The sequence below is a fragment of the Microcaecilia unicolor genome, chromosome 2 (genome assembly GCF_901765095.1).
Source record: "Microcaecilia unicolor chromosome 2, aMicUni1.1, whole genome shotgun sequence".
Taxonomy (NCBI): Eukaryota; Metazoa; Chordata; class Amphibia; order Gymnophiona; family Siphonopidae; genus Microcaecilia; species Microcaecilia unicolor.
The window spans coordinates 265583019-265595977 of record NC_044032.1 but is presented as its reverse complement, the minus strand read 5'-3'; the positions used below and the strand labels follow the sequence as shown (position 1 = coordinate 265595977).

The 12959-nt window shown below is 41.0% G+C and overlaps 1 protein-coding gene across 2 annotated transcripts in view; it reads right to left on the bottom strand.

Annotated features, from left to right (window-relative positions):
• The window catches only part of IRAK1 (interleukin 1 receptor associated kinase 1), a 149729-nt gene that overhangs the window by 19376 nt on the left and 117394 nt on the right, over window positions 1–12959 (bottom strand). For both annotated transcript variants that reach the window (XM_030194110.1, XM_030194109.1), the window contains exon 12: window positions 126–765. In XM_030194110.1, coding sequence (XP_030049970.1) covers window positions 126–765 — 640 coding nt within the window. The remainder of the gene's footprint in view (window positions 1–125; window positions 766–12959) is intronic.

The window sequence follows — 12959 nt, the reverse complement described above, 5'->3', positions numbered from 1 at the left end:
TTTTTAGATTGTAATCTGCAGTAAATCATTCATGGTATTTGCGGAATATAAGCAGTGCACAATATAACATAAAGAGATAAAGAGAATCACCTAAAGTCACACAACACCACAAAGTACTGCCTTACCTTGAGAACTGTTCATCAACATTGCACCTTCTGCAGCACATGAGCTCCCAGGGCTCACTAAACCTCTGTTGCATTCACAAGACTCATGTGTCTGTCCAACTGGCAACTCATAGCCAGCTCTGTCCCAGGCAGATGAGCAGGAGTTCTGTAAACCTGGCCGGTTGGGCTCCAGGAACATGCTGCCTTCTTGTCCTCTGTTAGAGTTAAGCTGGGAATGAGCCCTCAGACCTTGAGAGCTGAGGAAGTGACTTGTGTCCAACAGGCTTTCATCACTTTCTACAGGGTAGTTGAGACGGCTTCGTAGCTCCAGTAAGTTCTGGGAGGAGGAACTGAGGGGGAAGCTATTTAGTCTAGAATCTGGAGTAGGCAGGGCACTGTGTGGGCTGTCAGCGCAGTGCTGGTCTCTTGACGGAAACTGGCCACAGTGTCCCTTAGTGCTGGAGAAATCCTTTGAGGGGGAGAACCGGCAGCCTGGACTGAATTTGTAAGTGTTCTCCTCAGGGGTAAGAAGCAAGCCCCGGACACTGTCTACCAGCTCAGATGGTGGGGAAGCAGGGTCACACAGGGAAACTTCAGGAATAACCAAAGAAAGGGACAGATGCTGCAATTGGTCCCGATGACTTTCCAGCTTTTTGTACACCTATGAGAGAAGTAGGAAAATCAAATACAGGAAACGTATCCCTTCTGCCCCAGCACGTATACTAAAATTCATATACACACACAAGTTCAAACTGCTGGTTTACATTTGATTTTTAGCAGATAATTAAATATTAAATAGATATCTGAAATCAAATTCTGTAAAAATGCAATACAGAAGTTTCATTTATCTATACAACGTTCTCTGCACTTTGTGAAACAATTATAGAAATACTCAGTATATGGCTCATGTACAGGTATCTGTGTTGCCTTTATATGTTTCCAATTAATAAGACTACTAATTTGTATTCTTCTATGCAGACAGGGGTAATCCACTAGGAAATAGTCATCATCAAACCCAAGGTATCTATGCTTTATACTGTTTAACAAACTGTTCAGAGCAGAATTATAAGTCACAGACCTCAGTGGCGACTCTTCGTAAGAGCTAGACATACACTTGGCTCGCCTTGCCTCCTCACTGGTCTGTAAAGACTTAACTTTTAAACTTTTGTGTATGTGTGTGTGTGTATATATATATATATATATCTCAAAATATAATATTCATAGCGCTTAGTTTTATCATATTCAGTTGAAGGACCTCACCGGCCGACATGCGGCATGTTTCGCATCAGCTGCGTCAGTGTCTGATCCTCAAATCGCATGTCAGTAAAAGGAGGCCTGTGCTAGCGTCAGTACGTGTTTTTGACATGCACCGAGGCCTCCTTTTACTGCAGCGGGTAAAAGGCTATCTCAAAAAGAAATGGCTGTGTGGTGGCCATTTCAGGAGGGAGCACTTACTGCCACCCATTGAGTGGCGGTAAGGGCTCCTGTGCTAACCCAGTGGTAACTGGGCAGTGCGTAGCACTGCTCGATTACCGCATTGTAAACACTGGCACTACAAAAATAGAAAAAAATGTTTGTAGCGCTGGAAATGGTGAGCACTGGGGGGGTGGGAACTACCGCCGGGCTCCTGCAGTAGTTTCTGTTTGGCATTAGGTAAGCTTGCTGTGGGCTTACCGCTGCTTAATAAAAGGGCCCCTAAGTCAAACCCTTGGGCAGTGGATGCGATATATCAAAGATCCAAAATATGCTATAAGCATTATAATGCCAGCGTACCCATCACATCTGACTCACATGTTTGAAAATGGCCCTCCAGTACTTGCGTGTCCACAGGAATGCCCAGAACATGTATGCCAAGGTAGCTCAGGCCCCTCGACATTTAGGGCAAGTTCCCTCAGAAGCAAAAACCTTATGATATGCATCCCATACAGCTAACACACGGATTCTATATTTCGAGACGAGTTGCGTGCATAAATCCGGTCGTATTCTGAATTTGCATGCGCAACTTAATTAGTTAACAAGCCAATCAACACCGATAATTGCCAATTAACAAGCGATTATTGACACTAATTGGCATTTGTTATAACAGTGTGTTTTAAGCCTGTAAAATGTATTGAGTATTTCCTTAAGTGTATTTCTCTAGTTTGGTCAGCAGGTGGTGAATGTTTATGTTTAAAACTGTTAAAGAGGATTGACCCTTCCTTCTTTTAGTTAGAACACAGAGAAAGTGAAAGTGCTGCAGTGATGTAACCAGCATTTTATAAATGCTCTGGCTCCAGACTCTGATTGGCCTGGAGTTTGAAATTATCCAGTAGTACTGGCTTTTGCTCCAATCTCAGCCCGGGAGAAGAGAGAGAGAGAAAGCTCTTTGCTGAAGCCTTGTAAAAAGCAGTTATACTTGTTAACTGGTGAGCAGCAGCTATATGTCCTGATCTCTCCAGGTACTTTTCAGAAAGTAAACAAATGTTTAGTTAGTGTTATAATTGATCCATATTTCAGTTACCTGTTATTGTTTGCTGATTGCACTATTTTGGTCCACTGTTCAATTTCTAAAGCCAATAAACAATTTCGTTTGTTGCCTCTTCCTGTCTGGACTGATAAAAAATCCTGGTGGTTGGATCTGTGAGTGTTTTCTGGGACCTGTGGAACGACTGGGAGTGTGGCCTCCAGTAACCTAGAAATCACTGGGGATAATCTGAGAGCGGGAGACTCACCCAGAGGCGGTTGTGACCCAGTCGTGGGAGGAGGGTGCTAGTGTAGCACACAAGCGGCAGGTGGACCTGAGCTGTGCTGGGGACAGACCCTCTAAGTGGCTGCGGGGTAACCCTAGGTGGGTGGCTAGGCATTTTGTGATGCCATTAATTAGAATTTACATGCACAACTGTCTAAGGGTATTTTGTAACGTGATGTGTATAAATTCTAAGTCACATAGTTGAAAAGGATGCATGGCCATGGGTGTTTCTAAAATCTATGTGCGTTGTCATAGAATACACTGGATCTGTGTCTAATTTAGGTGTCAGCATTTACACCAAATTTTACTTGGCTGCCCATGACTAAATTTAGTTTTGGAGATAGGCGCATGGTGTATTCTATAAACCACATCGAACTATAGACGTACTTTATACAGTATGCCTAGGTATATATTTTTTTGGTGCCAATTTTTATGCCTCCAAATATATAGAATCTAGCCCTACATGCACCCGGAAGGTAAATTTGTGTCCCGTTTCCCAATGGGTTATATCAGTAGTCCAGTGTTGCAATGCCCGGAAATATCTCTGGATACGCTCTGCTTTTATGTCTATCTGGAGCTCCGTGCTCCACACTTGCACCAATGCTGTGTAAATCACATCCTCTCCATGCTCCTGCAAACACTTGTGATGGTTCTTCAAGGGCACTACCTGCTGAGTATCCAAACAATAAAGTTAAAGTTTCTCTGATGTCCAAAGTGAGCATTTCCAACGACAGTGAGGCTATATAGTGTTGTAACTGCAGATAGGCAAATAAATCAGCAAAACCTAAACCATATTTCTCTTGCAAATCAGACTAACTTCGTAAGAGATCCCTCATCAGTCACTACTTGATACAGTTCCCTCAGTTCCCTTAATTGCCAAACTCTGGAAAAGAGTCATTGTGTACCCTGGTGGAAAAGCCGTATTTATTTGAATTGACAGTAAGGGTGTTGTATGGAAGGTTACATCATGCTTCTTACTAAGCCAACACCATGCATGATGCAAGGGGCTATAAAATAAAAGGTATGGGGACCAACTCCCCTTCTTAGGCAACGAGGAAGCATGGAGTAAAGTAACTAAAATGATAGGTCTTCCCCAATGTAGTTTCCAGTGAGGTGTTTGAAAAGTGTTGGGTAATACGAAACCAAACCAATCATTGATATGCCTCATGTAGCTAGCTGTAACGAGAAGATGCACATTCAATAGACCCAAACCTCCTCGTTCACAAGGCAAACACACCTGACAAAAAGGAAGTCGTGTTCGTTTTCCCTTAAACAAATACATCCATAATATACGGATAAGCTGGTATTCAGTAGAGTTAGTGAACCCCAAAGGCCACATCTGAAAATAATAAAGTAATCTGGGTACCACCAGCATATTATAAAGCACTATCCTGCCCATCAACAAGAGGGAGTAAACTCTGCCTGTGTTTTAAACAACTGCGAGTGTCTGCTAATAAGGGAACAATGTTGTGAGAATACAGTTGGGTAAGGTCTTGCGGAATTGTGATAACAAGATACTTAATACTCCCCGGGGCCCACTGTAAAGAGAAAGGTCCCGCCAATGTATGCCAGACCAACTCCAGGCAAGGCAGCACAACAGATTTGCTCTTAAAGAAAAACCAGAATGGAACCCATATTCATCCACTGTGCTCAGAAGATGCGAGAACGACGTTTGGGGATTTGTTAGGACCAACAGCAGATCACCTGCAAGTGCCAACACCTTTACCATATGCTGTATCAACTGACCCCCTGTTATTTGATTGTCTTTCAGTAAGGTACATATGAGAGGTTCAAGAGAATGAAGAAAAATCAAGGATGAAAGCAGACAACCTTGCCTTGTGCCTCTTGCAATTGTAAATGACTGGGTATGCAACCCGTTGACAAGGAGAAATGCTTGAGGTTCATGATATAATACCCGAAGTCCCTGCAAAAACCAATCTTCCAGTCTCATGTGGTACAGTGTCTAGAAAAGAAACGACCAACTTACCTTGTCAACAGCTTTCTCAGCATCAAGACTCACTAGCATCCTCGGTACCTCCCCACTCAGACAGTGTATCATTGCCAACAAAGCCTTTCATACATTCACCACCGAGCGACAACCGCATACAAAGCCCACCTGTTCTTCCCCTATTAAAAAGGGCAAGCAGGACACTAATATCGATCTGCTAACACACAAGCAAAGAATTTTAGATAAACAGTCAATAGGGAAATGGGACGGTAGGACTCCAGCAAGGTGGACGGCCTACCCAGCTTGGACATTAATGTAATCGGCGACGCATTAACCTAAGCAGAGAAAGATCCACGATCCACCTCTCTTGAATAGTACGCTTCCAGGGACCCCAATAGATGCATATTTAACACTTTATAATATTCTGTAGTAAAGCCATCAGGCCCCGGTGCTGTGTAAGATTTCAGTGATTTAATACTCTTTTGGATTTCTAGTGCCTGGAGTGGAGCATTAAGTTTGCTAAGCATTTCCGATGTAAATCCTGGCATCCCCGCATCGTGCAAATAATCCCTCATTAGAGATCCCTGAGAAGATGGCTCCAACACATAAAGCCTCTGAAAGTGATCATAAAAGGCCTGTGCTCTTTGATCTACCTTATGTGTGGTGTGCCCCACTGATACAGTTATTGCTGGGATATAAACAAGATCCTGACCACATTTTAGTCACTTGGGCTAGGACACGTCCAGGCTCATTTCCAAAATACTACTACTTATTATCGAACTGAGTTCGATTCCCGGCACAGGCTGCTCCTTGTGACTCTGGGCAAGTCACTTAACCCTCCATTGCCCGCCGCATAGAGCCTGCCATGAGTGGGAAAGCGCGGGGTACAAATGTAACAAAAAAAATATATATATATATTTGCGATAAAATAAAACCATGTTTAGTGCTCTCATGAAGCAGTGTATTAAGAGCAGCCTGGGTTGTCAAGCTGCAGTGGGAGCCACTAAGTACTCATGTTTCTTAGCCTTCAAGTCCTTCTCTAACAGTATTATAAACTGGGCTATATGATGGTATCTGGCTTTAGTGTAGGATATAATCACGCCCCGGACAACTGCTTTCAAGGCTTCCCAAAACAATAAGGGATCCAAAGCATGCTTTTTGTTAAAATCTACATAAATTAGACCATCTTTCTACTAGACACTGCCGAAAATAGGTATCAAATAGGCAGGAAACTGCCATCCACCACCTCTTCCAGATTCACTCCTAGCAATCTCTAAATCTACCCATATTAGGGCGTGATCAGATACAATTATAGGCCCTCTGTCTCTGTAACAAGTGAAAATAAAGAAGGAGTCATAAGTATTGTAATCAATCTGGGAGAACGTCCCAACAGCTCTAGACATATGGGTGTATTCTCGATCTAGTAGGTGCAACAACCAAGGATCTATCAGATCTAAAGCTGAACAGAAATAAGGTGCACCCGAATAAGAACACATAGAGGTGGATAGTGAGATGATTTGCCCATAGTATGATCCACCACCTAATTAAGATCACCCGCCAACAACAGAGGCTTAGAGTCTCTACCTAATATCACCTGCACCAAACTTGTAAAGAATGCATGCTCATACGCGCTCGGGGCATAAACAACTAAGAGATGGAATTCTATATCATGCAATTTTGCGTAATTAATTTTAAAGTTTAACCATAGGGTGCCATTGTCCAAAAGACAACAGATGTTAGTTGGCAGTACATGTAGCAACTCTTAAAGAAAGCTAGATGACTCAGTCACTAGGTTTCACAGTACTACTACTACTACTATTTATCATTTCTATAGCTCTACAAGGCATACGCAGCGTTGTACACTATACACAAAAAGACAGTCCCTGCTCAAAGAGTTTATTATCTAGATAAGACAGGTAAACAGACAGAACGATTAAGGGTAAGGGAATAAATAGGTGAGGATAAAGGACAGGGCACGTGAGTAGTGGTTAGGGGTCAAAAGCAGTGGTAAAGAGGTGGGCTTTAAGTTTGGACTTGAAAACGGCCAAAGAATACAGACAGTGAAATACAGATGTTAATCACTAAAATTTGGCCAGTCAGGGATAGCAGTGTAGCACCACTGGGGGGGGGGGGGGGGGGGGGGATGGTAGGGAAAGCATGAGAAGTACATCTCATTTAATCACTTTCACTGTGTATGTGGGGATGGACTGTATGTGTCTATGATCAGAAAAGTAGAGACAAGGAAAGTGCTAATTGGAAAGAAGCAATTTTCTGTGTATCAAAACTTGCTATGCTGAAGAAGCTTGAACTGCTTCTACCTTACCAATGCACAGGACTATTTTTTTTTTTTAGGGAGCTTATTTTGCTGGAACCCCTGGTCTGATCTGGCCCATTTGACCTCAAGATGTCTTAACTTTTCTTTCCTTCATCCAAATTTGTTCCTGTTCTTTTAAGTTTTCAGAATTATTTTGCTCCCAGGCAGATATTTCAAATCCAGTACAAAATTCTTAGCATTAAACAAAGTTTCTACATATAACTATTCCTCAATACTTCTCATCTGTTGTTCCTTATACTCCTTCAAATGTCTTATGCTCTTTAAAAATGACTGCCATCTTTATGTACCCTCTGTTAATACAAAACATGATTCAACCAGGAAAAGCGCTTTTTATTATCTAGCCCTTTTCCTCTGGAATGCTTTACCAAGGCTCTAGGACAAGAGTCGTCTTTCATTAAGTTTAAATTTACCTTGAAAACTCAATATTTTTGAAGGAATTTGGAGACTGCTGTGGTTTATTTTGGGATGTGGGGTGTATCAGCTCCATTATTTGCTTAGTTTGTCTGCTAGATAGAGACAATTTAGCTGTGTGGCTGTAATTCTTTGACAGTATGGTCTTTAATCTCATAACTCCTCTGTTCTATTGCAAACAGTGTTTTTTTCTGACTCCTGTGGATTGAGCTTTGTATTGTACACTGCTCTGCTGTGCCATGGCGCAAGTTTATCAAATCTAATAAACCATAACCATTCTTGACCCCTTATGTATATTTTGTGACCACCTCTAGGAAAAAAGTGACAAAAGTGTCATCAAAAACAAAATATGAGGTTTCAATAAATGTTGTTAAACTATATTTTAATACAACAGTACAAACCCTATCCTTTTATGTGAAAAAATTAAAAAAAAAGTTACAGTTCAAACATGTAACTTTTTCAAACTGTTTATGGACCCATGACATGAAAAATCAGCCATTCGCAACACTTTGGATCTGCTACTTCAATCACCTCCCCCCTCCCCAAGACAATCACATTTCTTTTTATGGATATAACAAAAAGTCTGACTGTAGAATCTTTATACTTTTTGTCATAGCAAACCAAAATTAGCTCGATTTCCCAAATTGCCTTCAGAAGTCCCATAGTAAATTGGACACAGATGAGTTTTATTCAATCACAGCAGTTGAGCTGATCTGAATAATCTTGGATGTAGAATCAAGCTGTTTCTGGTGTACAAAGTGAAATGGAAGCAAATGTCTAAACATGCCAAAACACTGAGTGAGTTGCTGAAAAGAACTCTGAGATAAAATTATTAAAAGGTAAAGATTGGGAGAAGGTCCATCATTGTCAAGTGGAAATTGTATGGCACCAACAAGACAATCAAAAATACAGAAGAAACCTGTCTTCGCGAAAAGCAATGGCAATCAAAAACAGCGAAGATGACACAAAAAAAAGGGGGAGAGGACAAAAAGGAAAAAAGGAGAAAAGAAAAAAAATTATATATTTAAAAAAATATATATATATGTGAAAATCAAAAACAGACAACAACAAAAAATATAAAAAATTATGTAAATATGAAAATATAAAAAAAGGAGACGACACAAGAAAAAACGAAAAAATATGGTAGATTTATTGAGGTGATATGACTCGACACAGCTGTGTTTCGGCCCAACTGGCCTGCGTCAGGAGTCTGTTGCACCTTATGTGTATTATATGATGATATCGATCCTTGAAAGGAGTGCTGTTGCACACGTCTTTATTCAAAAAACACTCTGCCTTTAGAAAGGCTGTGTGCTTAATTTAGCAAAAATCGTTGTAGAAAATTCTATATTTCATTCAGATATCTTGCGTAGCAGCGTTCGCGCGAACGCTGCTACGCAAGATATCTGAATGAAATATAGAATTTTCTACAACGATTTTTGCTAAATTAAGCACACAGCCTTTCTAAAGGCAGAGTGTTTTTTGAATAAAGACGTGTGCAACAGCACTCCTTTCAAGGATCGATATCATCATATAATACACATAAGGTGCAACAGACTCCTGACGCAGGCCAGTTGGGCCGAAACACAGCTGTGTCGAGTCATATCACCTCAATAAATCTACCATATTTTTTCGTTTTTTCTTGTGTCGTCTCCTTTTTTTATATTTTCATATTTACATAATTTTTTATATTTTTTTGTTGTTGTCTGTTTTTGATTTTCACATATATATATTTTTTTTAAATATATAATTTTTTTTCTTTTCTCCTTTTTTCCTTTTTGTCCTCTCCCCCTTTTTTTTGTGTCATCTTCGCTGTTTTTGATTACCAACAAGACAATGCCTTGATTAGGCCATCCTCTCCAATGTCAGCAACTGTAGGTTAAAGGAAGGTGACAGAGGCGCTAAAAACTAGAGGCTCTAGCTGAGACTGGGAAATATGTTTCAAGAAAGAAACCACTGCTGAAGAAACATCTTATGATGTGCCACATAGCTTTGAAAATAAGTACTCAGAGGATACTGCATGAATGTGCAAGAAGGCTTTGTGGTCTGATGAGATCAAACAACACTTCTGGTTGCAATTCTAAGCAATATGTGGCACAAAAAAAGAAAAGAAAAACATAGTCAGTACCATCTAGCTGGCAAAACTAGGTGTTAATGCATAAATAACCGTTATACTTGGGGACTTATTTACAGGTACATATTGTTTTCAAAGCTACTTTCAGTTCCTGTTTATAATCATAGGCTTACCATTGACAACCTCAATGTTCTGCATTATTTGCACACAAATAGAGCAAAAATATTTAAAATACTGTTTAAGTTTTGATTAACCTTCAGAGGAGTTGTTTCAGAGTATTAACTTGATATAGCATCTCTGTTCAATACTTGTACCTCCTAGTACTTGGTCAACAGCCACCAGAAAAAGGGTTAGATTTTATATTATCAACTAAAGTTGTAAAGTGATGCAATCATGACATATTCCTGTGTGTCACTGAGCACTTTAGGTAAGACTAATATCAGATAACATCATTGGTATTTCAGTATGAGTGATAGCCTGATTATAGTAATCATTAGTGCACATGAACATCTAGTGACTGCATACCAGTTAACTGCCACCAGAAATGAGGCCCATTTTCTAAAAGTCATCATCCAAATCGAGAAGTGGTTTAGAGGTGGAAGCAAAGAGATACAAAAAACAAAAAAACAAAAAAGTTTAAATGTAACAGTCAACCATGAAACAATTATAAGTGAGAACTAAAAGTGGTTTTGAAAACAATACATGCCAGCAAAAATTCCAAGTATGAATGAGAGCCCTTTTACATTTTTTATTGCTTTATTCATATACTAGTAAAAAAAGGCCCGTTTCTGACACAAATGAAACGGGCGCTAGCAAGGTTTTCCTCAGAGTGTGTATGTTTCAGTGTGAGTGAGAGTGACTCTGTGAGAGAGACAGTGAATGTGCGAGTGTGTGTGTGTGACAGAGAGTGAGACTGGGTGCGAGTGCGTCTGTGAAAGAGAGAGTGTGTGTATGTGTGTGAGAATGAGAGTGTGCGCCAGGGCCCCCCCCTCCCTCCCTCCCAGTTCCAGGGGCCCCCCCTCCCTCCCACCCTGTCTTCGAGTGCCAGGGTCATCCCCTCCCTCCCCCCCTCCGAGTTTCAGGGTCCCTCCCTCTGAGTTTCAGGGTCTCCCTCCCGCTCTCCATCCCTCCTTTCTTGCAGTAACATCCGCAGTCCAGGCCCTCTTGAGGACCACAGGGGCGGGCAGTGCCTTGGGGGTGGGTGAAAGAATCTGGGGAAAGACAGGGAACAGGCATTTAATCTAGCGAGCGTCCCCTCCCTCCTTATCGTTACTCCGTACTTTAGCGCGATGCCCTGCAGCGTGTCGCCTTTGCCCACCCGGTTCTCCATGTTGTGCTCGGTTAGAGGCGCCGTCACGCTGGCCATGCTGCCGTATGAACGCGTGTTGGTGCGGGCCAGGCTCAGCAAGAGTTCAGCCTCCGACTCAGACCCTGAGCCACAGTGCGGGAAGATGGGTGAGCCGAAGCGGCCTGATCCGCCCTCGGTGTGCAATGGCGGCGCCCCGCCCACTCCCAAGACAGCCCCGCCCACCAGCGGTGTGGCCACAATGGCTACGGTGATGTCAGCCTGTGCTACGGAGCCTAGCAGACCAACAGCAAAGAAGTCACGAACACAGGCAGCAAGACCAATAGAACGTTGGAGGTGAGAATTATTATATAGGATATCAAGCATACAATCATCATAAACTTGAAGATCAGAAAAGAAATATCAAATATCAATTAATTAAAAAAAAATCCGTAATTAGTCCACAATATATTAGAAGGGTCAAACTGAAATTTAATCAAGGTAATATAATGTTACAAAGAGCAGAATAACTAAACAGAAGTCTGCAGCCAGTTTGCATTACTCTAATGGCTAGGACTTACTAGTACACCAATATCTTTCCTGGCTATAATAAACTCGGTCAATTGTTTAGGTTCAAAAGAGAAAATATTTTGACTCATATGTAATACAGCATTTGGCAGGAAATTTCAACATAAAAGTGGCACCCAAAGCCAGAACTCTAGGCCAAAGGACCAAGAATTCTTTCCTATGCTTCTGTGTCACCTGCGACAAATCAGGAAATATATGTATATTAGAACCTAAAAATTGATCAAACGATGGAAATACAATTTCAAGACAATCCCTATCATGTTCCAGAACGAAAGTCACTAAGAGTTGTCCTAGCTGTTATAATCGCCACAGAACTTTCCAAAAAAGCTGTCGTCCAAGTCACTTGGGTCATCTCTGTTCCCTCGAGCTGGAGTAGAATTAACGGGTTGCATCCTTAATGTCAGATATACAGTTCTTACGAGAGGTGGTAAACTTTCAGCAGGTATCTGCAAAATCTCCTGAAAATATTTACGCACTACCTCCATAGGGGAAACAAATCAGAGATCTAGGGAAGTTCAGAAATCTTAAATTAAATTATTCTTCCTTAATTTTTACATTTTTATCTATGTGCTAGTACATAGATTTTGAATGCCTGCTGAGTTTGGAGTTTTCTTTTTGTGCTATATTGACATCCTTCCCATCTGGATTCATTTTTTGGCATTTTTTTTTTTTTTAATTTTCGAATAAAATCCCAACACACAGAACTTCATCATGCTAATACTATCCCTAATATAAAGTATGGCGGTAGCAACATTATATTGTGGGAATGCCTTGCAGCAGATTGACATCTTAAGACTGAGGGGGAGATGGGATTGCACAAAATACAGACAGATCCTGAAGAAAAACATATTCCAGTCTGCAACAGACCTGGGACTAGGAAGGAGATTGACCTATTGACCTTTCCGAAGAACAAAGCAAAAGCAGCAATGAAGTGGACGAGCAAGAAGTGGATGTCCTCGAGGGGCCCATTCAAAGCCTGGACGTGAATCCAACAGACAACCTGTGGCATGACTTTAGAACTGCAGTCCACATACATTCAAGAGCTAACTTGGAAGAACTTGAGCTTATCCTGAATGACAGGTGCTTGTTTTAAAGGAGCTTATACCATGTAAAGGGTGTGAAGAGGTATGCAATCAAGACTTGTTTAGGTTTTTTTTGTTTTTTTATGAGTGTTTCTACAACTATTCTTTCATACTTAAAGGATAGCGTTTGTTGTGTAGATCAAGTTCTCACTTTAATGCATTTTAATTGTAATTTCTGGATAGCAGAATACAAAAAAAAATCTACAAGGGTATGAGAGTGTTCTGCATTGTTTTTATTTGCCAGAATTAAATATTTGAGTGAACTAAACTTTACAATTTTTTTCAATCCGACAAATCACACCCCTGAAAAAAAGAGAAAAAAAAGAGCCATTACCCCCCCCCCCCCCCCCCCACCACCACCACCATTTCTCTTTTTTTCAGGGGTGTGATTTGTCGGATTGAAA